Source organism: Cynocephalus volans, chromosome 12 (genome assembly GCF_027409185.1).
Source record: "Cynocephalus volans isolate mCynVol1 chromosome 12, mCynVol1.pri, whole genome shotgun sequence".
NCBI classification, from domain to species: domain Eukaryota; kingdom Metazoa; phylum Chordata; class Mammalia; order Dermoptera; family Cynocephalidae; genus Cynocephalus; species Cynocephalus volans.
Genome location: NC_084471.1, coordinates 67,043,331 through 67,068,461, shown reverse-complemented (window position 1 = coordinate 67,068,461; position 25,131 = coordinate 67,043,331). Strand labels below are relative to the sequence as shown.

Below are 25,131 nucleotides of genomic sequence, written 5' to 3'. Positions count from 1 at the left end.
AAACAGTTCCATGAGTTCTGCTACATTCTTTTTTAAGGTATTAATCTCTTTGTAATTTCCTCCCTCACATCCTGGATTTTTTTTCCCATTTCATTATGTTGTCTGAGTCTTCTTGTATCTCAGTGAGTTTCCTTAAGATTGTTGCTGGGAATTCCTTTTCAGTCATTTCAAGGGTTTCCAGCTCTACAGGGTGTAGTATTTGAGACTTACTGTATTCTTTTGGTTGTGTCATATTTTCTTAGATTGTTCTATTTCTGGTATCTCTACATTGATGTCTGGTCATCTGATAGAGCAGTTGCTTCTGTTACTCTGGATTGGGCTTTGAGGAGAGAGACGTCCTCTTCCTTCTCCAGTCTCTGCTGGTGATTATCCTTGTGTCAATGCAGTTGAATGTCTGGAGGGCCACCTGTATGGTTGCTGTGGATACTGCTGTGGTATCAAGCTGATTTTGTGGCAGCCGTGGCTTTGGCAGTGGCTGCAGTGGTCCACCTGCACAGAAGTCGTGTTTTCGGCATGCTCCTTGCCTGCTTCTGGGCAGAGGGAGCTGCGCTCAGCTTCTGCCTAGGACCCTGGGTGTGCTCTCTTGCCTGCTTCCAGGTGGAAGGGGCTGCCCGCAACTAGGACTCCAGGCATTCTCTCTTCAATTGTGGATTTCTCTATTTAGTTTTGGTTCCATATATTTTTGAGGCTCTGTTCTTAGATACATAAATATTTAGGATTATTATTTCTTCTTGATGAATTGACCTCTTTATCATTTGAGACAACTGGCTTTATGCTTTATAAGATACTTCACTTTGAAATCTACTTCATTTGATATTAATATAGCTATTCCACCTTTCTTTTGATTAATGTTAACATACTATATCTTTTTCCATTATTTTATTTCTAAACTATTTGTATCTTTATATTTAAAATGGGTTTCTTGTAAGGAGAATATGGTTGAATCTCATTTTTTTAAAAATCTCATCTGATATCTGCCTTTTGAGATGTTTAGACCATTTATATTTATATGATTATTGATATGGTTTAAATCTACCATCTTTCCAATGTTTTCCTTTTGTCCTATATGTTCTTTTTTTCCCTCTTTTTCATGCCTTCTTCTAAATTAATTATAAGTCCACGAGTGGAATGAATAGTACATTAGATTTCATTTCTCATATCTTTATACATTCCATGTTTTTACTGTTTTGATCAAGTTGCTATTCATTCCACTCCCCCTACTCCATTTATTTATTTATTTGTTTGTTTGTTTGTTTGTTTGTTTGTTTATAGGCAGCTGGCCAGACCTTGGTGTTACAAGGCAGTGCTCTAACCACCTGAGCTAACTGGCCAGCCTCTAGTATGATGTTAAATAGAAGTAATGAGTGTGCACATCCTTGCCTTCTTCCTGATCGTAGTTATATATATATGTATATGTATATACACACACACACACACACACAAACACACACATATAGTTACATATATATTTGTGTTAGTCCATCTCTGCTGCTTATAACAAAATACCTGAACCTGGGTAATTTATAAAGAAATAAAACTTATTCCTTACAGTTTCAGAGGCTGGAAAGTCCAAAATCCAGGGAACACATTTGGTGAGGGAATTGCTGGTGGGCAGTGACTCTTCACAACAATGCAGGGTGTCACATGGCAAGTGGCTTGAGCAAGAGAGAGCTAACCTGCTCACTCACTCTCCTTATAAAGACATCACAACGACTTAAAGTATACAAGTTAACAGTTTTAGTATGTTCACAGATTTGCGCAACCATCACCACAGTTATTTTAGTATGTTTACATCACTGCCCCCCCAAATCGCACATCTATTAGTACTCACTCCCCATGTCCCCCAAAGCCCTAGGCTTGGGCAACCACTAATCTCTTTTCTCTTTATATATTTGCCTATTCTGGATATTTCATATAAATGGAATCATACCATATGTGGTCTTCTGAAATGGGCTTCTCCTTCATAATGTTTTTAAGATTCAACCATGCTGTAGCATATACAATACTTCATTCCTTTTATTGCCAAATTATATTCCATCGTATGGATATAGCACATTGTTTATCCATTCATTAGTGATAGGTTTTGGTTGTTTTGGGTTGTTTCCACTTTTTGGCAATTACGAAAAATGCTGCTGAACATTTGTGTACAAGTTTATGTTTGAACATATGTTTTTCATTTCTCTTTGTTATATAACTGAAAGTGAGATTACTGGGTCACATGATAATTCCTTATTTAATCTTTTGAGGAACTGCCAGACTGTTTTCTAAAGTGTCTTCAACCATTTACAGTCTCACCAGAAGTATACGATGGTTCCCATTTCCCCACATTCTCACTAACACTTGTTATTCTCTTTTTGATTATGGCCATCTTGGTGGGTGTGAAGTGGTGTCTCATTGTGGTCTTGGTTTCTATTTTCCTGATGACTAACGATGGTGAGCATCTTGTCATGCGCTTATTGCCAATTGTATATTTTCTTTAGAAAAATGTATATTCAGTTCCTTTGTCCATTATTAAGTTGGACTATTTGTCTTTATGTTATTGAGCTGTAAGAGTTCTTCATATATTTTAAACATAAATTCCTTATCAGATATATGATTTGCAAGTATCTTCTTCCATTCTATAGATTTTCACTTTCTTAATGGTGTCCTTTGAAGCACAAAAGTTTTTCATTTTGATGAAATCCAATTTATCTGTTTTTTCTTTGGTTGCTTGTGCTTTTGGTGTCATGTGTAATTTAACCCAAGCTCACAAAGATTTACTCCTATATTTTTTTCTAAGCGTTTCATAGTTTTAGCTCTTACATTTAGATCTATGATCCATTATGCATTAATTTGGGGGTATAATGTGAAAAAGGCATTCAAGTTCATTCTTTTGCATGTGGATATCCAGTTGTCCCAGCACCGTTTGTTAAAAAACGCTATTCTTTCTCCAATGAATTGTATTGGTGTCCTTGTTGAAAACCAATTGACTGAATGTGAGGATTTATTTCTGGATCCTCATTTCTATTCCAATAATTTATATGTCTACCCTGTAGACCACATTGTCTTGATTACTGTAGCTGTGTAGTAAGTTTTGAAATCAGAATGTGTGAGTCCTCCAACTTTATTCTTTTTCAAGATGGTTTTGGCTATTTTAGTTCTCTTGAATTTCCATATAAATTTAGGATCCAGCTTGTCCGTTTCTGTAAAGAAACCACCTGGGATTTTGATAGGGATTGTTCTTAGTCTGTAGATCTATGAACATGGAATGTCTTCCAATCACGTAGGTCTTTCATTTCTTTCTACAATGTTTAAATTAATGAAATATACAATAGAAAAACACTAGAGAAAAGTCAACAAAATAAATAGTTGTTCTTTGAAGAGATCAACAAAGCTAGACCAAGAAAAAACCGGAGAAGACTCAAATTACTAAATTCAGGAATGAAAGGGGAAATATTATTCATGACCTTACAACAATAAAAAAGATTTTAAGGGAATACCACAAATGACCATGCCAACAAATTAGATACATTGAATGAAATAGACAAATTCCTAGAAAAACACAAACTACTGAAACTGACTCAAGAAGAAATAGAAAAAAAAAAATATATATATATATATATATAATTTGAAAAAAGAGAGAGACTAGATTAGTAATTACTTGGGAAATGCCAAGGGTTTAGAGGTTACCTCCCTGAAGCCAGGGACAAAGGCCGGGCCTTTCCTTGGGCAAGGCCAAATTCTTCACACCTTCTATTTTTAGTCATCTGAATGTTTTCTTATCACAAATGGATATTGGATTATATCAAATGTCTTTTCTGCATCTATTGAGATGATAATATGGTTTTATTTTTTAGTCTGTTAATATGTTGAATTGCATTGATTAATTTTCTTAAATTAATCCAACCTTGAATTCCTAGGGTAAACCCCACTTAATCATGATGTATAATATTTTTCTATATTGTGACATTTAATTTGCTACACTTGTTTTTAGAATTTTCGCATCTATGTTACGATGAATATTAGTCCGAAGTTTTCTTTTCTTGTAAAGTTTTTACCTGTTTTCATATCATATTCATATTTGGTACCATATTCTGGGCAATAAAACAAGTCTCAATACATTTAAAAGTCTCAATACATTTACAGGTATGTTTTCCAACCAAAATGGTTTAAATTAGAAATCAGTAACAGAAAGATATCTGGACAACTCCCAAATATATGTAATCAGAAGAACACACTTCTAAATAACCCATGAATCAAAGAAATTACAAGGGAAACAGAAAGTATTTTGAAACAAATGAAAATAAAGACACAACATAACAAAAATTACGGGATGAAGCTGAAGTAGTATTTAGACAAATTTATAGCACTGAACACCCATATTAGAAAAGAGAAATCTAAAACCAACATCCTCAGCTTTCACCCTAAGAAGCTAGAAAAGGAAAAGCGAATTATATCCAAAGTAAGCAGAAGAAAGAAAATATTAAAGATCCAAGCAGAAATCAATTAAGTAGGAAACAATAAAGAAACTAATTGAAACCAAAGCTGATTCTTTGAGAAGATCAATTGCAATTTTATTAGGGTTCTCCAGAGAAACAGAACCAATTGTATATATGTAGATATATAAGAGGAGATTTATTATGGGAATTGGCTCACACAATTACAGAGGCTGTGAATACCCACGATATGCCATCTGCAAGCTGGAGAATCAGGAAAACCTGTGGTGTAATTCGGTCAGAGTCTACGGCACGCGTGAAAATCAGGGCAGCCAAATCAGGTGTAACTCTCAGCCTGAGACCAAAGGCCTGAGAACTGGTGCAGAAGGGAGGAGCAACAGCGTAAGACCCAGAGTCCAAAGGCCAGAGAACCAGGAGCTCTACCATCTGAGAGCAGGAGTAGATGGATATCTCAGCTTAAGAAGAGAGAAAATTCACCCTTCCTCTGCCTTTTTGTTTTACTCGGCCCTCGATGACTGGATAATGCCCACGCACACTGGTGAGGATGATCTTTACTCAGTCTACTGATTGAAATGCTAATCTATTCCAGAAACGCCCTCATGGACACAGCCAGAAATAATGTTTTACCAGCTATCTAGGCATCCCTTAGCCCAGGCAAGTTGACACATAAAATTAACCATTACAGCAATAAAACTCTAACTAAAATAAACTGGAAAAAAAGAGAGAAGATACAAATCATTAATGTCAAGAATGAAAAAGGTGACAATATTTTTTTTTTTTTTTTTTTTTTTAAAAAGATGACCGGTAAGGGGATCTCAACCCTTGGCTTGGTGTTGTCAGCACCATGCTCAGCCAGTGAGCAAACCGGCCATCCCTATATAGGATCCGAACCCGTGGCCTTGGTGTTATCAGCACCGCACTCTACCGAGTGAGCCACGGGCCGGCCCTGAAAAAGGTGACAATATTACAGATTCTATAAATACTAAAAGGATAATAAGGAAACAAGTTTATGTCAGTAAATTCCACAACTTGAATGAAATAAACAAATTTCCTATAAGACAAAAACTACCAAAGTTTACTCAAGAAGAAGTAGTCTTGAATAGCACTTACCTATTAAAAAAAAAATTGAACGTGTAGTTAAAAATCTTCCCCCCAAAGAAAATCTCAGTGTCAATACCTAGTATATACAATCCTCAAGTCCATCTACATTGGCATAAGGGAATAGAACCAATACCACCTCCAATTGACATTAAAAACTCTTAAACCCCTGATCTAACTTTAAAATGTATATTGTTATAAGAAAAAGCTAAAAATAGTGTGCAACAAATTAAGAAAATGTGCAAGCTAATTATGTTGGCACCAGAGAATTTGCTAAAAATGAACTCCAGGAATATTTTCAAAACTAGGCCATTAGACAGACTGGATCTTTCTAACATATGGAAACTGGATCTTAAGAGCTGACAAGATATCAGCCTAGAAAAGAAAGCACAGAATTTTTGTATTTATTGGGATAAAGTTAAATAAATGGTGGCTTGTACAAACAAATGGCTTTCCCCTTCAGAATAAAATACATCTTCTGCTTAAGAGACAGACACTTCTGTGACCTTGTCAAGAACATGAGCTTTGCGCAGCCTCAGCTACCTTATTTGTAAAATACAGGTTAAAAAATCTGTATAAAGGCTGAAGTTATACCAGATAAGTACTTGTGCTGGCCTTTTAACTTCAAGACCTATAATTCTATGAAAACTTGTAATGCTAACACTAAATCAGGTTTTATAATAACATTGCTTTCTTTATACAAAACCCAGCCTCCAAGCTTCTCCACTTGACAACAAACTCTCTAAAGAAAGGTGTGGGTCAATCAAGCACCCCAACTCTGTGCCTCATCCTCCACCTAACCCCCCTAAGTTATCATCCATTCTCTTTGGTGCCCCTCTGCTAGTCCCAGAGAAACCTCACTCCCCCTGCCCCCTTTATTTGGCAGTTTGCCAGTACAGGTGTCCAAACTCTTGACCTTGGTGTTATAACACCATGCTGTAACGATGTGAGCTAACCAGCCAGCTCCACTACCCTCCACTTCCCCCTTTTAAAGCTCTGGCCCAACTAAGATGGGTTGGGAGATCCAAAAGGATGTTAGCTTAAATGTCAAAAGTACTAAACACACCCAGTAGCAATGAGCACACCTGGTGTCTAGATTGTGGTTTTTAAATACTATTCTCCACTAAAAGGAATCAGGACTACTTGAAGACATGGTTGATTCCAAGACTGGGACAGAGAAGGGACAAGATAAGCCTGGTATACTTTTATTGTGTCAGGAATTAAGGTAGTGCTAAAAGATGAAAATAAGAAAAGTGAAAGTAATGTCACAGGGACATAGAAACCAGATTAAAGGGGCTACCTCTGGCCAAAACTGGGACAATTAGAGCATTAAAATAAGTAAGGCATGGGGGGGAGGGAGAAGGGAGGGAGGTTTTGGTGATGGGGAGCATTAATCAGCTACAATGTATATCGACAAAATAAAATTTAAAAAAAAAAAAAAAAAATCTATTACTGCAAACTGGCACTTAAAAAAAAAAAAAAAATAAGTAAGGCAAGAAATGTATTATAACCTATTAAATAAAACAAGGGCCCATACTGAAAATAAATAAATGAGTGAATAAGAAGGGAGGGTTCTTTTTCAAAAGTCTAATGCCAAATGATAAACATGGAGGGAATGCTGGAGTTAGAAAGTCTCCATTTTGGGCCAGCCATGGCTCACTTGGGAGAGTGTGGTGCTGACAACACCAAGTCAAGGGTTAAGATCCCCTTACCGGTCATCTTTTAAAAAAATAAAAAAGAAAATAAATAAAAAGAAAATCACCATTTTGCAACCATAATGATAAAAATTGGCTTGGGCAAGAATCATGAGTGGATACTACGTCTAGGTGGAGAAAGTATGAAGAGGAGTAGGATTATTTGTACAATCTCAAAATGTCTCCTCACAGATTGTTTATTAGTTGTAAGGGGGGGGATAGTAACTATATATTATTGAGAAACCAGATAACACTGTGACCAATTTTGGCCTTGATCAAAATTAACATCACCAATATGGAGCAAATGGACATTGCAGGCCTTGGAATATGCTTCCCCTGAAAAAAACACAACATGACTATGTCATATTCCAGAATGCACAATCTGAGTCCAGTCATAAGGAAACATGAGGAAAACACAAACTGACAAACATTCTGTAAAATAACTGGCCTGCACATGTTAATGTCATCAATGACAAAGAAAGGCTAAGGAACTATTTTACATTTAAAGAAGTTAAAGAGACATGACAACAAAATGCAATATATGATCCTGGACTGGGTCTTGTACTAGAGGGGAAAAATGCCACAAAGGGCATTATTGGGACAATTGATAATTCTGAAATATGGGCTTTATAGTGTCAAAATTAAATTTCTTGAATTTGATAATTGTACCATGGTTATTTAAGAGAATATTCCTGTTCTTGGGAAATATGCATTAGAGTATTAATAGATAAAGGGATATAATATATGCAACTGATTTTCAAATGGCTCAAGAAAAAAAATGAATATAGCACATATATAGAGAGAATGATAAAGGAAATTTGTTAAAATGTGAAAAATTGATAAGTCTAAGCAGAGTATATAGAAGGTCTCTGTATTCTTGCAACTTTTCTATGAGTTTGAAATTATTTCAAAATAAAAGGATTTCTAAAAGGTACATAAATGGAAGAGAATAGCCAAAGGAAGATGTAAGGTGTAAAAGAACAGTTCCAAGCATCCAAATTCTGACTTTACTGTAGCTTGTTCCCTGTCATCTGCTTTCCTAAAAAGGTTCTGACAGGGCAGGCTTGTGGCTTACTTGGGAGAGCATGGTGCTGACAACACCAAGTCAAGGGTTAAGATCCTGCTACCGGTCATCCTTTAAAAATAAAAATAAAAAGGTTCTGCCCCTCCACCTCAGAACTGCCACGTGGTCATGGTGCCCCACCAGCTTCTTAGCTTCCACCTCCCTGTGAAGGGCACCATCTTCCTTTCCCAGCCATGTGGACACTGGCCTCTGGGATAGTCTGACTCCTTTGTTCTTAAAACCAAAAAAACCCATTCCACCATGGTGACCCACCCAGGTGTTCCCAATCTCTTTTTTCTCCTCTTTGATGGAACCTTGAAGAGGTGACTGGATTGTAGGACTGTGCAGTAGTGGATGTATTAAAAATGATGGTCAGGGGTGTGGTTTTGAGGGGTTTAAAAGAAGAGGAGAATCTGTCTTTCTCTCTGCTCTCTCTGCTTCCACCATCTTGCAATGTGAGACCCCTGGGTCACTGTTGCCATCACCAGATGGACTTTGGACTTCCCAGCCTCAGAAGCAGCAAGCAATAAATTTCTTTTTTCTTTATAAATCACCCAGTTCCAGATATTTTGTTATAAGCAACAGAAATGGACTAATACAGAAAATTGGTACCAGAGAAGTAGGGTGTTGCTTATAACAAATACTTGAAAATGTGGAAGCAGCTTTAGAACTGGGTGTTAGGCAAAGGTTGGAGGAGTTTGGAGGACTCAGAAGAAGACAGATGAGGGAAAGTTTGGAATGTCTTAGAGACTGGTTACATGGTGGCGGTGACAAGCAGAATGCTGATCAAAATATGGACTGTAAAGACCATTCTAAGGAGGTCTCAGAAATAAGAAGGAGTTTATTGGAAACTGGGGCAAAGATCTCCCTTGCTGTGAACTGGCAAGGAGTTTGGCTGCATTCTATCCATGCCCTAGGAGTTTGTGGAAGTAGGAACTTAAGAGTTGTGAACCTGAGTATTTGGCGGAAGAAATTTATAAGTAGCAAAGCATTAAGGAAGCTGCATGGCTACTTGCAACAGCCTATGCTGAGTTATGGCAGAAAAGGCATGATGTAAAGCCAGAATGTATAATTAAAAGGAAAGCAGAGTGTAAAGATTTGAAAATTTGCAGCCTGGCCATGTGGTAGAGAAGCAGAGAGCATTTTCAGAAGAAAAATCCAATGGTGCTAAGAAGATTAATACAAAGGAAAGGGATCATCGGAAAAGGCCCTGAAGGCATTGCAGAAGCCTCTGGGGCCAACCCTTCTATTTCAGGCCCAAAGGCCTAGGGAAACACAATGGTCTTGGGGAATATGCCTGAGGGGCCCTCTATGGTGTTAATGCCCAGGACCTCCTCAGGAAGTTGCTTCTAGCACCAGCACACCAGCTGCTTTGGCTGCTCCAGTTGTAGCTAAATTGGCTCCAGGTGTGGCTGGCCCCACAGCTTTGAAAGATACAAGCCAGAAGCCTGACTTTATAAATCACCCAGTTCCGGGTATTTTGTTATAAGCAACAGAATTGAATTAATACAACAGGCCAAGGGCAAAATGGGTGACTAAACCTGTGAATGGCTTCATCCTTCCCACAAGCAGTAGTAGATCCACAGCATAAAACAGCCCTCACACCCACATGTATGAATTATATATACCACAGGCTAGATCTGTGGTTAAGAGCTGGAGTAAGATGGTCTGAGTGTGGTTTCTGAGTCCACCGCTTAAAAGTTGTATGACTGAGAGCAAGTCAACTAGTACTTGGAGCTCATTAACCATTCACTCAACAATAGTACCCACCTAGTAAGTACCAGACACCATTTTAGGAGTTAACTATACAAAATCTCTGTTCTCTGAGCTTATATTCTAGTTGGGTGAGACACAAAATTAAAAAATAAAATATAGAGTATGCCAAATGCCTATACATGCTACAGAGAAAAACAGGGCACATAAAGGGATAGAAAGTGCAGGAATAGGAGGCACAAATGAAATTTTAAATAGTCAAGGAACACTTCACTGAGGAGGTAACCTCTGAACAAAACTCTAAAGGCAGAGAGGGAGCCAACCGCGCAGATGGGTGAACATTGGGGCAAAGGAGGGCAGCAGGTACAAAGGCCCTGGAGCAGGGACCTGCCTCGGTTGAGAGATGACTGAGATGAAATCTTAAGCTCTTTGACAGCAGGTAAAGGAATTACACATGGCAGTAGTTCAGTAAATGTTGATGGGAGAGAGGAAGCCAGAATAGAAAGAGAGATATTAATTGAATCCAGAGATTTTGAGGTTGAATTTTGTAAAGGGAGGAAAAGAAGCATCAGTTTTAAAATGTTGAAAAAGACACAGGATTAACTGATTTTATGTCCTATTCTTTTGGCCTTCTCTCAAAACATATTTCTCAAATGGAGAAGATTCAAAGAATTTGAAAATCTTGTTTTTGTTTTTGCTTTCTGGCTTTGCTTTGAGTTGAAAATAAGATTTTTTTTTTTTCTTTTTTTCTATAGTGGAGACATTTGGCAGATATACAGAATCCTTCACAATTATGGTTTGGAGTTTACATTAACATTCTCAAAACAATTTTATTACTTGAAACAAATTAAAATACCATTTATAACAATAACAAGTTTATAGTTGAATTACCAGTCATTTATGAGTAGAAAGGACTTTTTTCCCCCAAGTGGTCAAGAGAATTGGGTCAGAGATTTGGATGTTCTTTTGCTATGTTTTGCACAGTCTGTATTTGCCTCTTCAAATGACTTTCGATGACTTTTACATGACTACATTATTGTTTTCATAAATGATATTTTTAGGAATTGGAAATAACAAAAAGTTCTAGTAGTCTTGCCACTTGTACACTTAATACGTGTAGCTAAATGCCTCTTTCCCAAAAAGTAAGGGCTGGCTGGTAAGCTCAGTTGGTTAGAGAGTGGTGTTAAAACACCATGGTCAAGGGCTCAGAAACAAACAAACAAACAAGTGACTGAGAAGAATACCAGCCAGGATTTTTAATGATAAATGGATGTTTTTCGCTAGCTTTCTGTTGTTTAATTAGAGAAGGAAGTGTGTGTGTGTGTGTGTGTGTGTGTGTGTGTGTGTGTGTGTGTGTGTGTGTGTGTGTGTGTGTGTGTGTGTGTGTGTGTGTGTGTTTTCAACAGTGACAAGTGGACAAGGCTCTGGTCTCAAGATACAATCTGTGCCCATTTTGTTTTTAATGTCACCAAAGTATAATTAATTTTAGAGTGACTCCACTTTTAGTCTTTTCTCTCCCACTAAAGATTTTTGGGTAAAAATGATTCTTATATTTAGCCTCTCTTATACCTGCCTTTTTTTTTTTAAATAAAATTCTCCATTATTCGATTGAAAGGTAATAAACTTCAAAATATGCCAAAACAATATAGTTGAATGTTTAACTTTATTTTTTTCCTATTGCAAAAGTAATGCATATTCATTACAATAATAACAGGTTGAGAGAACAAAAGGTATAAAAGAGTAGATTTCAAAACTGCCTATTGTCCTGTCCCAGGGAAAACTATTAACATTTTGGCATATTTCACGTCATCAGTCTTTTCCTATGTATTTTATAATATAGCTCAGATATTACTATATATAAAGTCTTATATCCAGCTTTTCAACATAACATTATATTAAAGTCATTTTTTCTATCAATAAAAATTTTCTTTGTAAACATAATTTTAATGGCAGAATAATATTCCATCACACTACAGTCTACTTAAATATTCTCCTAATATCAAACATTAAGTTAGAAGAGTTAGTGGGTCAAAGCATATCAACATCATTAAGACCACTTTGTGTCCTAAAAAGGTTATTCTTGAGAGCACAGGGAGGAGCACAGAGACGGTGAGGGGCCTTGTCAAGGCCGCTATGAGAAGGAGAAGGCTCACAGGTCCTGGCCTAGCCGCTCCAGCTCATTGAGAAGGAAGTCAATATCCACACAGGTCAGCGCTGGATTGGCCACCACCATACGGAAGAAGTTGGCCCAGGGCCCATGGGGCTGGTAGCTAATCATCATGGAGCCCTCCTTCACCATGCGCTCCTTGAGCATGGGAGCCACCTGTGGGAGTGGTGGAGAGAGGTTCCAGCCTGGGGTCAGATGAGGGAGCAGTTGGCTTCCTGGCCTGCCTGGCTACCACAGACACTTTTCCTTCCCATCCAGCCACCTTCCTGAGGTAGCACCCATTGGTCAGGCTCTGACCTTGGCCCCAGTTTACCTTTTCCACTACTTCCAACCTGCTTGGCCTTCTCTACCTTCTGCTTTATTCCCCATTCCTCCTGTCTCCAAGAAAGCTGTCACATGGGCCATTTTTTGCCGGTTACTGACCTTTCTTTGATTCCAACACTGCTTTAATCTAACTTCAAGCCTTAGCCATCCTTAACACTTTCTTAACCCCATCTTAATTCCTGTAATATTTTTGATGTGTTCCTGTGACCTGGCATGTAATTTACAAAATTGCCATGAACACATTGGTTTTAAATAGCTCAAGCTGCCCAACCAGAGCCCATCCTCCTTTCCCAGTAAAGGCACTTTTGGTCTCACCCCCAGCCCAGCAGTCAGAGTCTGGTTTTCTAAAATAACAACTGCATAAGGGCATGAACATTCTTGTCCTTTCAGATCATCTAGAGCACCTAGCACCAATCTATCCTTAGGGACCAGGACATGACATCTTTGCTCGTTTCTAGGTGGCATGTCTGGCCTGGCTTCACTGGGTTGTTCTGTTCCCAGCATCAGTGATAAAGCTCTCCTGTGATCCTTCTGCCTCACATCTCTGCCCTGGGCCTGAGTGCCCAGCACAGCTCCCAGCAAAGAGGTCTGTGTACTGCATACTGGTGACTTCTCTGACTTCCCCTGCAACATCCCTGTCTTCTTACTTCTCAGAAACCTTGCTCCTCCATCCCCACCCCCACAAACAGAGGACAGGGTGTTGTTGTCTTCCACTTGCTGTCCCCAACTCAGGAGCAAGCCCAACAAAGGGACCTACCATGCCACTCACAGCCTGCAGGGGGTAGGAGGGTGGAACATGCCAGCTGCATCAGTTCTCTAACCTAACATAACCAGAGCCCAGGGGACATAGCCTACCTTAGACAGCCTTTTGCTGTAATCTGGACTCTCCTGCTTCCCCCGCAGGCTGGGGGGCACAAACCAGAAACACACGTTGACAAACTCAGGCTGAGACGAATGAGGAAGGGGAAGGAGTGAGCTGAGGAAGGAAGAACATTTTCCCCTCACTGCTCTTCTCCCCACCCCCAATCAGGGCACTGGTGCTGGATAGTCCAGGGCAGGGGGACACAAAAGAGCATTGGGCCATACCTCCATGACCAACTCAAACCCCTCCCGCTTCTTCATTTCCTCCACCAGGTACCTGTGAACAGAGAGTGAAAAATCATAGATGGAGGAAGAAAGGCAGAGACTCAGAAACAGAAAAGGCCCACAGAATGAGCCATAAAGACCTTAGAGAAAGGGAACCCTGAGAGCAGGAAAGAGTGAGGGGGAGGGACCCCTGGAGAGAGAAACTGGGGTTCTCCATGCCTACCGGGCAAGGGCAAAGGCCCGGTTGACACGGCGCTCCAGCCCTTGCCCGCCCTGTGCCTTCCACATGAGCCACAGCTTCAGACAGTCCACATGACGGCCACATTGTACCACCTTGTCTCCCATGTCCAGAGCCACGTCGTAGAACTTGTCCTGCTGGAAAAGGTAGCTGGCCTGGGATCCATGGCAGCGCTTGAGCAGGTTCTGTGAGGGGTAAGGAGACTGTCAGACCCTACCCTCTCTACTGAGGCTTTTTATGGGCTGTGCTAGGGGTTCTTAGCCTAGTCCACCCTTCTCTAGCCCTTGAGCTGGGCATTACTGCTGGGCTGGCTGCCAGCTGGCTCAAGCCCCTTTCTCTGGGTTTTCTCCTAACACCCAGAGTTCTTCCCAGATTCTGCCCAGGATCTCTGACTGCAACTTCAAGCTGTAAACTTTTTCCTTTACATGAAGACAGGCCGCTGGGGGAGTGAGGGAACCCAACACAGAGGGATAGGGTGGTCGCAGATATTCAGCTTCAGATGGATGGTAAAGAGGACACAGTAAGGCCTGGATACCCTCTCAGGTGGAACAGAGAAGAAGACAGAGTTCTAGAGAGACAGATGGGGCTGGGGCAGGGGCAGACCCACCGACGTGTCCCGGAGAAGAAGAGCAGAGCACTGCAGGCCCACTGTGAGAAGCTTGTGGGGATTCCAGGCCACGGAGTCAGCCCTGGTGGGGCACAGCAAAGCCAGGTCAGTGGCTCCTCCTCAAGCTGCCCAACCAGAGCCCATCCTCCTCTTCCAGACCCCCAGAACAGGGGCTCTAGTTCCATGGCCCCCTGCCCCCGACAGCAGTCAGGAAGATTTCCCAGGTCTGACCTCCCAGCCCCAATCAATTATCTCTCTAGTTCCCCCTTCCACCAACCTCCTTCCCCAAGCCCCGTCCTATGTTCCCTAGCCCGTGATTATTCTCTACATCAAAGATCTGAAGTGCAGGATTCGAGAAGAAGGGGGCCTTATGCACCTCTGGATCCCATCCAGGAGATGCCTGTGTGTCTGTGACAGCAGGACACTCCCACCCCAGGCAGCCTGTGGAACAGGAGAAACAACGTGGGCCTTGGCCTTGGTTCAGCCCACTCCACCCTCAGGCCCAAGTCCCACTCACATCCACGTGTAGCCACAGCCTATGACGCTGGCACACATCAGCAATTGCCTCCAGGGGGTCAAAGGCCCCCAGCACGGTGGTGCCAGAGGTGGCACTGACCAGGAATGGCACAGCACCCTGTTGCAAAAATGTAGAGCAAGAAGCTGCAGCAGAGTCATCTCAAAAGTGACCCAGAGCCTTCTACTGGGGCTCATCTCTAAGCTCTTTGCATGACTGACCTGGCCCATTTCAACCTTATGATAATGGGTTACTGTCCTCTTTAATTTGCAGACAGGGTCACTGAGATTCAGAGATTCAGAGATCCAAGCAGAAGCTTCAGAGATGGAATTTGAACCTAGGTCTGTCTATTTCCAAATCTCATACTCTTACAAAAAATTTGGATGTCTTATTGTGAGATCAAAGGCTATTGAAAAAAATTTCAATAGTACAAGTGGCTATAATCAAAAAGAGATAATAACAAGTGTTGGTGAGTATATGAGAAATTGAGATCCTAATACATTGCTGGTGGGATTGTAAACTGGTGCAGCCACTTTGGGAAGCAGTTCAGCAGTGCTTCAGAAGGTTAAATACAGTTATTATATGATCCAGGAATTCCACTCCTAGGCATACAACCAAGAGAAATGAAAAGCATGCTCACACAAGAACGTGTACATATATGTTCACAGCAGCATTATTTATAATAGCCAAAAAGTAAAAACAACCCAAATGTCCATCAATCGATGAATGGATAAATAAAATGTGATATATCCATATAATGGAATATTATTTGGCCATACAAAGGAATGAAGTACTGGTACATGCTATGACATGAATGAATCTTGAAGATATTATGCTAAGTAAAAAGAAGCTCATCACAAAAGCCCATGTATAGTATAATTTCAGAATCCAAAACAGACAAATCCACAGAGACACTAAGTATATTATCAGCTTCCTAGAACTGGGAGGTTTGGGGGAATTACAGAGTGATGGCTAACCAGCATGGGATTTCTTTCTGCGGTGGTGAAAATGTTCCAATATTGACTGTACTGATGGTTACATAACAGTAAATATGCTAAAAACACTGAATTGTACACTTTAAGTGGGTGAATTGTATACCTCAATAAAGCAATTACCAAAAAAAGTTTATACAATAGTGAAATTCCACTCTTCTAATTGCTGCCATACTACTACTCAAAGGTAACATCCATATATTAATAAATATATACTGTTCTAAGTAACAAAAATAGGCTCATAGTGTCCACTCTATACTGCAAATTGAAATATATATTCAAAGTCTCTAAGTGGAGGTATTTTCACATTGGTGTGTGTGTGTGTGTGTGTATATATATATATATTCCTACCTTATTCTTCTAAATGGCTACTTAGAACTCTAATATAATAGATAATAATATATATTATTAACATATTAACATATAATTAATATATAATAATAAGAATAATAACCATAATGGCAGCTAATATTTATACAGTGCATCTACATGCCAGGTGCTGTTCTAAGTGCTTTACATATCCTATTTCATTTAATCCTTACAACAGCCATATGTAGTTAAGTTCTATATTATGCCCATTTTGCAAAGAAAGAAACAGACAGGTATACCATAATTTATTTTACCTACTGATGGACATTTAAATTTTTTCTTTTTTTTTTTTTTAACAAAACCCAGACAGTGTCTTCTCCCTTTTACCCTCCCAAGGGAGAAGTAAGAACGATCATCAACAGCAAATGGTAGTTGCTGCAGAACACCACCAAGAGCCCATTGCACACTCAGGAGAGAACACTGCACCTCCTCCTCGTGGTTTTCTGTGCTCTACACATTCAGAGAAACTTCTCTAGTAACAAACTATAGAAATGGTCCCTGAATTTACAGTCTTTAAATTTTTCTTTTAATTTTACACTTTGACCCAGGAAACATTTTCATGCACAGAATTCTATGCACTTGTGGTGATTTATAGTATAAACTGCTAGCAGTGGAACTCTGAACCAGTAGACAGATATATTTTAAAAGTGCATAGATAGTGCCAAAATGCCCTCCAAGATGGCCACAGCAGCTGACACAGAGCCTCAGAGTGAAGGAGGGCGCTAGTGCCCCACACTTCCCGCTGCTCATGGCCTGCACCCTTTATCACTGCCTGCACGTCTTCCTCAGCTTCTCCCTGCACACACCCTCCTCACCCACAGAAACCTTCCACGCTACACTTCAGGCCTCCAAGACCCTCCCTGTGGTGCTGCCTGGAATTCCCTCAGTGACTCAGTCCTGCCTCTCAGAACCTGGCCCTACCTACACGTCTCAGCAGAGTGCAGCACTGTGTCCTCACCCCTCAGGTTCCCCATGCCCTCAGGGAAGGCAGGCATCAAGATCAAGGAGAGGGATGAAGGGTGCTTAAGCAGGGACAGCCCCAACAACCATCCAAGAAGGGAACAGGGTCTCACTCCTCCTCCCCAGCACCCCAGTGCCCCTCACTCACTCACCTCAGCCTTGGCCAGACTAATCTGCCTCTCTAGATCCTCAGGGATCATTTTCCCTCTGAAAAAGAAAATTCAGTGGGTAGAGAAGTAATAGGTTCTCTAGGCCAGGAGATGTTACCCTGTTGAAATCAGGGTAAGGCAGGGTTAGCAATGCAGAAGCCACATACTGTTTTTCCCTAAAAGAGACAAAATAGATCTTGGGGCATGGGGCAGGAGACTTTGGCAAGCACTGGTAGACAGAAGGGGCAATTCTGCAGGAACAACAAGGGGAGAAAAGTCTGCCAGGGGCATGGGCCTGAGGCCAGAGCTTTCTGGCATCAGGAAGGTACACTGTGCCAAGCTGGGTCAGGGCCATGCAAGCAGAAGGGCCGTCACCTCTCATCAGCCTTGACCACTCGGACACTATCAGTGCCAAGTCCCAGAAAAGCAGCTCCCTTCTTGATGGAGTAATGACACTGTGGAGGAAGGCAGAGGGCAGGTTACCACAACTTGGGCTAGGGGCCTGAAGGAAAGGATGAGGAGGAGAGAGACTGGTAAAAGTCAAGTAGGAGCTATAGTAGATGAGACCCTGTGGCCCAGAACTTCTCAAATGTTAATGTGCATATGAATCACCTAGGTGTCTGGCTAAAATGCAGATTCAGAAGGCCTGGGGTGGGGCCTGAGATTCAGCATTTCTAACACACTCCCAGGAGATACCAATGCTGGGGGCCACAGACACTCTGAGTAGAGAGTATGGACTGTGTCCACGGCACTCGTTGCCCCTCCCCTGCCCCCAAAGTGAATGCAAAGTGAACAGGAGTGTTTACTCAGCCTCCTTGATTGAACAAGGAAGCACATCTTCCTTGGGGCAGGCTGGCCTCAGAGGACCTGGATGGGACAAGGGGAGGACCTGGAGGGTCTCTGACTCAGCTGCAAGAGAATCAGGAGCCCAGGGTGGGAGGGGGCCTCCGCCTCTTCTCTACCTCCTTAGATGTGAAGAGAGCCAGGGGCGGCAGTGCCCGGAGGCCCCTCTCCTTGCAATCTGGGTAGCGCTGATAGCGGGCCAGGTTCACAGCATACATGTTGGAGATGGAACCACCTGCCACGGGGAAGGGGTGGTGGCAAGATGGAAGGGCAGTGAGTCAAGACTGCAGCTTGTCTCCCCTGACCTTTCCATCCAGAAGAACTGATCAAAGAAGCAGGCATGATTGTCTCACAGGCCATGAATTCCCAGGGCTCTTGGAATAGCACAATAGCTCAGAGCGGCCCCAGAATCAGCCGATCCTCCTGATTACCCACCTCCACGCCCTGGGCTGCCCCCAAGCGACAGTCCCTACCCAGAGAGAGCAGGTACTAGAGCACTGATCCCAGAGCAGGAGGATAAAGAGGACTGTGCAACCTCCTCCAGGCCAAACTGGAGAGTCACCCCTCCCTGCCAGCCACTTAAAGCAAGAGAATGGTGGGGGAAAGGCCAAAGAAAGGTGCCCCCTTGTCACATACCAGGGCAGAAGACCCCATCCCCAGAGCTCCAGCCCACCAGGACCCGGAGTTTCTTCAGCACCTCCTCTTCCATGAGTGTAAACACAGGGGCGATTTCATATGTGTACCTGCCAGAGAGGGCACAATGAGAAAAGGAAGGAGACAGGAGGGACTACCAAGTCAGGCCCTTCAACTGCAGAGGAGGCAGAGAGGGAGACAGTGTGACCGAGCAAGGAAGGATCTAAAGAGAGAAACAAGTTGGTGACAAAATCAGGGAAGCAAGAATGAGAAAAAACTAGGGTCAGGAGGCAGGAGAAAGCTTGGAGAATGGAGGCCCTAAGGATACCAGGGAAACACTCTGCCAAGAGATTCCCAGAAAACGGCAGAGAGGGGACAAAAACCATGCTCCTCCCCTGTCCCCATCCCCACTCCCCAGCAGATCTAAATCCTTTTCATGGTGGTGGGAAGGGCCTTGGGATGGCTCACTGGCTGGTGTTGAGGCTCTCCGTGATGATGCGCCCAGCCAGAGCATGGGGGTCCAACCCAGAGAAGAGCTGGTTGAAGAACCGAGGGTGACCTGGAGAAAAGGGCAGCGGGGAGGGCTCATTGTGGAGCTGGGTGAAAACTCCAGAGACTCCTCCCACCAGAACCCAGGCTCACCAGTCTTGACGCTGTAGTGAATCACAGCCCGACACCGCTCCAGGATCTGCTCTTGCGACTCCCCCTGGCTCCGCAGCTCCAAGTCTAGCAGCTGCTTCAGCTCCTCCGGCTCCTTCCACTGGCAGACCTAGGCGGTGAAGCCGGGGATGCTGGGGGCCTTAGACATCCGTGGACTGGCTGCTCAAACCCCATCTCAATAGACACAATACATCATCAGCTTATACATAAAACAACAATTTGGGGTTATTTTCAAAGCAACAGATGAACAAGAGTAAATAAACATAGTAAAACCCAGTATGCAAATCCCTGAGGCACATGGGGGGCAGTGATAAATTCTGGGGAGAAGCTTTGTCAAAGGGGGAAAGTTCTGAGGCAGGTTTGGAAAGAGAAAGGGATGGCTGATAGGCAGGAGAAGGAGGAATAAAGGACCCACCTTCTCAGAGGCACTGCTCCCTTTCCGAATGGCCTCATCCACAACAATCTCAAACACGTTCCGGAGCAAGGCTTCCACAGCCACGGGGTCTCCATCAAGGGAGAGGAGTGGGTTTGAGTCACCCATCAGGATAAAATCTGTGAGCAGAGCAGGAGTCACTGCTTACACAGCCTGTGTAGTCCCCTGGGACCTAACCAGCAAGAGCACCCAACCACAATGGGCCTGAGGCCCAGGACCTGCACTTCGGACCCAGCCTTCAGTGCACAGGCAAGGACAGGTGACGGCATCCAGGGAGAACGCCAGTGGAAACAGGTGGGAGGGGAAAAGGCAGTTAGTGCAGGTAGAATATAGTGGCCATTGCCCACCTAAGGCAAAGATGAGAAGCCTACCTTTCTGCTCAGGTCTCTGCTCAGGGGAGCGGGAGGCAAGGTACACAATTAGCTTTTCAGAACAGTAGGACCAAGACAGCAGAGGAAGTGAGGTCAAAGCAGCAGTCAGATGGCCATGACATAACTCTCACGACCATTGCCCTAAAGAGAACTTTGACAGATTTGGAATAGGGACAGCAGGTTGAAATAAGTTCCCTGAATATAATCATTAGCTGAAGTGACCTCAGGGTTGAGAGGAGCAGAGAGCCAGCACAAAAGAGGGGATTCCCATTGTGATTCCAAGGGCCTAGAGTGGGGACATGGGAGATGTCTGGAGGGGAAACAAAAGTGAGGGGGGACAGGAAACTGCCTCGGGTAACCCTGCAGACTAAGTGCAGAGGGAGCCTAAGAGACTAGCAAAGGTAAACTGGTTTAGGAAGGCCTCAGAGGCAGAGAGTTTTTCTTTTTAAAACCAAGAAGGACATTAACCCACAAGATAGAATAAGCAAAGAAACATGAAGAGAGTTAGGAATAGCACCCTAGCCTCTGGCTGAAAAGATGCTGGTAGGACCAAGCAGAGTTTGTTTAAAACATTCACAAGTTTTTTCTGACTTCATGGGATCTCTAGGCCATAAATTCCTCTAACCGTTAACTCCCTCATATCTTTCTTTCCTTCCCTTTTACAACCTAGAGTGCATAGTCCGTTTGGGTTTTTTTGTTTGTTTGTTTTTTGGGGGGTTTTTATAGTCCATCATTTTAACCACTCTCTTTCCAATATACTCAACACCCCTGCCCAACTGTCCTTCCACCAAATCCACCTGGCAAAACCCCAATCCAACTGACCTGACCTTCTCTCACCAAATCCACCAGGCTGGTTTCTGCTGATGAAAACTACATAACCATTCAAACTGGTATCACTATCAATTCATGGTCTCTGTCCTCATTCCAATTAAACACAGCAGATTAAACACATGTTTACTGATACTCCTCCCTGAAACCCCACTAAAATTACATAAGTGGAATTTTAAATCTGAAGGAATAAGATGAATGAGAAAAGACACAAGAGGGGCTGGCCAGTTAGCTCAGTTGATGAGCGTAGTGCTGATAACACCAAGGTCCAGGGTTCAATCCCTGTACTGGCCAGCCACCAAAAAAACAAAAAACAAAAGAGAGAGAGAGAGACAAGAAGTGAGACATGTCAATACTTGTAGAAGATAGAAGAAAGCAGATGAGAAGGGGTAACTGGTTTAGCAAATGACAGGATGCCAAAACCAGTGAGTCTGCAGAGGACCAATGTGAAACAGGCTGGTTCTCAGGGCAGAAGCCCAGAAAGGCTCAGGAATGGAAGCACAATCTATCTTGGAAGGCAGGAGGGGGAAGGCACAGCTAAAAACATGGACATTGAATGAAAATCTGAATAAGGAACAGTTAGACCCTCATTTTCCTTCTCCTGACCTTTCAGCCAGGGAACTCCCCCTTTGTCCCCCTACTTCCAAAGCAGCAGCAGGTTTGTTCTCTGGAGAAACTAGAACAGAGAGACACTGCCTAGCAACATTACTATTTTTCAGCCAACAACTCTATCTCCAATTCTCTGTAGCAACCATTTCAAAAATTTTCCACACCTCTCAAACAACTGACCCATTTACTTTCTCCCTCCCTCTGTCTCTCATTTTAAATTTCTTAAAGAAAAGAGAAGCCATCAAAACTTACTTAACTTTTTTGCTACCTGCACTCTGGATCTCTTCATTCATTCATTGAGCACCTAGTATCTGCCACACACTTTGGTGGCCACTAGAGGTACAATGATAAGAAAAAGACCACAACCCTCACCTCATGAAGTTCACTATCTAAAGCACAGGTCACAGACTGGAAGATGGTGAGCCAAACCCTACCCACGGACCTGGTTTTGTTTGGCTTGCACACTACATTTAAAAACTTTTTAAAAAAGTTCTACACTGAAAGATACTTCACATAAAAATACAGACTTCCAGCTTCCTGTGGAAAAAAAAAAAAATTAAAAGACCTAGCAACACTGGACCTGAATTAATAAACATGAACAGCCAGTTGTAGTTGGAGCTGCCCCTTTATTATTACAGTTTCACATTTCATTATGTTTTCTTTTCAATTTTTTAGTTAAGCAATATGTTCACATAGTTCGAAAATCTAAACATATAAAAATATTAATATGGTGAAAAATCTAATCCCCACCCCATTCCATATGCCCCATTCCCAACCCTACCTCCAAAGGTAACCATTTTTTTCTTGGGTATCCTTTCAGAGTTTTTAATGCAAATACTAATAAATGTGAACGTGCATGCTTATTTTCTCCCTTTTCACACAAGAAATACTACATAATCACTTTTCTGCACCTTGATTTTTTTCAGTTAACGATATATGGGTGCTCTTATCATTACATATAGAACTTCCTCATTCTTTTTTTTAATATAACAGCTTTACTAAGATATAGTTTACATACCACAAAACAAATCCCTTTAAAGTGTACAATTCAGTGGTCTTCCATATAATCACAAAGTTGTGCAACCATCATCATCATCTAACTCCAGAACATTTTCATCACCCCAAAAGAAACTCATTAGCAATCACTCTCCGTTTCCACCTCCCCCAAGCCCCTGGAAACCACTAATCTACTTTCTGTCTCTATAGATTTGCCTAGTCTGGACATATCATATAAAAGGAATCACTATATATGGTCTCTTGTGTCTTGTTTCTTTCACTTAGCATAATGTTTTCAAGGTTCATCCATGTTGTAGAATATATCAGCACTTCACTCCTTTTTACAGCTGAATAATACTCACTACATAGATAAACCACATTTTATTTCTCCATTCATTAGCTGATGAACATTTGCATTGTGTCTACTTTTTGGCTATTGCCGCTATGAAGCTTTGTGTACAAGTTTTTGTGTGGTCATATGCTTTCAATTCTCTTGGGTACATGGTAGCAGAATTGCTGGGTCATATGGTAACTGTATGTTTAACCTTTTGAGGAACTGCTAACCTGTCTTCCAAATTGGCTACACAATTTTACATCCCCACCAGCAACATATGAATTTTCCAATTTCTCCACATCCTTGTCAACACTTGCTGTTGTCTGTCTTTTTTATCATAGCCATCTGTATTTTTCATTTTGATAGGGATTGCCAACATCCACAAAGGTTGCACCAATGGACGCAAGTGCCCTTTGTTCTCAGACTTAGCAACACAGTATGTTGTCAAACCTTTGAAATTGAGGAGTAAAAAAATGATATTTCTGTATACAGTTTTAGTTTAGTTTGAATGCCTGTATTAATCAGTTTTGCTATCATAACAAATGACTTTAAAACCCCACTGGCCGGGCCGGCCCATGGCTCACTCGGGAGAATGTGGTGCTGATAACACCAAGGCCACAGGTTTGGATCCCATGTAGGGATGGCCGGTTAGCTAACTGGGTGAGCATGGTGCTGACAACACCAAGTCAAGGTTTAAGATCCTCTTACCGGTCATCTTTTTTTAAAAAAAAAAAAAAAAGAACCCACTGGCTTACAACAGAGGTTTATTTCTCTTTTATGGTTTACACTGGTGGTGGGAGTGTTGACTAGAGCTCTGATATATGTGCCTTTATTCCAAGACCCAAGCTGAGGGAGCAGCCCCTATCTAGGACTTGGCAGAGGGAAAAGAACAAGAGGCAGAGAACCACACAGTGACTCTTAAAATTTCTGCTCAAGATATGCAGATGAAAGGGCCAGCCCGTGGTTCCCTTGGGAGAGTGTGGTGCTGATAACACCAAGGCCACGGTTCGGATTCCATATAGTGATGGCCAGTTCGCTCACTGGCTGAGCGTGGTGCTGACAACACCAAGCCAAGGGTTGAGATCCCCTTACTGGTCATCTTTGAAAAAAAAAAAAAAAAAAAGATATGCAGATGAGAAAGAGAAAGAAACTATATCTTACCACCTCAAAAAAACAATAAAAGGGAAAGAAAGGAATAAAAGATATGTAAAACAACCAAACTAAAATCAATCAAATGCCAGGAGTAAGACAATACCTTTCAATAACAACCCTAAATGTAAATGGATTGAATTCCCCACTCAAAAAAAAGATACAGACTGGCTGACTGGATTAAAAAGCTAGACACAACTACATGCTGCCTACAAGATTCCACCTCTCCTGGAAAGACTCACACAGACTAATAGAGAAGGAATGAAAAAAGATATACCATGTAAATGGAAACTAAAAACGAGTAGGAGTAACTATTCTTATATTGGATAAAACATACTTTAAACCAAAAACCATAAAGAGAGACAAAGAAGGCCATTATATAATGATAAAAGTATCTATCCAGCAAGAAGACATAATAATCACAAATATATACATATCCAACACTGGAGCATCCAGATATATAAAGCAAACACTACTAGACATAAAGAAAGAAATACATACCAATACAATAATAGTGGGGGACCTCACACCTCTCTCTCAACATTGGACAGATCATCTAGGCAACAAATCAACAGAGAAACACAGTATTTAAACTACACTTTAGACCAAGTGGATTTGGCAGACATCTAAAGAACATTTCATCCAACAAGTACAGAATATACTTTCTTCTCTTCAGCACATGGAACATTCTTCAGGATAGACCACATGTTAGACAAAAATACAACAACAACAACAAAATAACAGGCCAATATCCTTAATGAACATAGATGCAAAAATCCTCAACAAAACATTAGCTAAAAGAATACAACAGCTCATCAAAAAGATTATACATCATGATCAAGTGGGATTCATCCCAGAGACGCAA

General features: G+C 41.7%; 1 protein-coding gene and 1 non-coding gene across 6 annotated transcripts in view; both read right to left on the bottom strand.

The window, feature by feature from the left end:
• Positions 1-11,685: 11,685 nt before the first annotated feature.
• The window catches only part of CSAD (cysteine sulfinic acid decarboxylase), a 21,822-nt gene continuing 8,376 nt past the window's right edge, over positions 11,686-25,131 (bottom strand). For 3 of the 5 annotated variants that reach the window (XM_063075036.1, XM_063075034.1, XM_063075035.1), the window contains exons 2-15: positions 19,962-20,098; positions 19,529-19,655; positions 19,355-19,445; positions 18,890-18,996; positions 18,373-18,488; positions 17,786-17,865; positions 17,414-17,468; positions 14,944-15,060; positions 14,803-14,867; positions 14,427-14,508; positions 13,805-14,004; positions 13,582-13,633; positions 13,351-13,440; positions 11,686-12,327 (exon numbers count right to left, since the gene is read on the bottom strand). In XM_063075036.1, the coding sequence (XP_062931106.1) occupies positions 12,154-12,327; positions 13,351-13,440; positions 13,582-13,633; positions 13,805-14,004; positions 14,427-14,508; positions 14,803-14,867; positions 14,944-15,060; positions 17,414-17,468; positions 17,786-17,865; positions 18,373-18,488; positions 18,890-18,996; positions 19,355-19,445; positions 19,529-19,655; positions 19,962-20,087 (1,482 nt within the window). In that variant the 5' untranslated portion in view covers positions 20,088-20,098 and the 3' untranslated portion in view covers positions 11,686-12,153. Of the gene's footprint in view, positions 12,328-13,350; positions 13,472-13,581; positions 13,634-13,804; positions 14,005-14,426; positions 14,509-14,802; positions 14,868-14,943; positions 15,061-17,413; positions 17,469-17,785; positions 17,866-18,372; positions 18,489-18,889; positions 18,997-19,354; positions 19,446-19,528; positions 19,656-19,961; positions 20,099-25,131 lie in introns of those variants that run through there. The other 2 variants (XM_063075037.1, XM_063075038.1) reach the window with 2 other exon arrangements.
• On the bottom strand, positions 16,602-16,815 carry LOC134361442 (small nucleolar RNA U3). The gene has a single exon (XR_010021448.1). It is a non-coding gene; the product is annotated as a small nucleolar RNA U3 (small nucleolar RNA).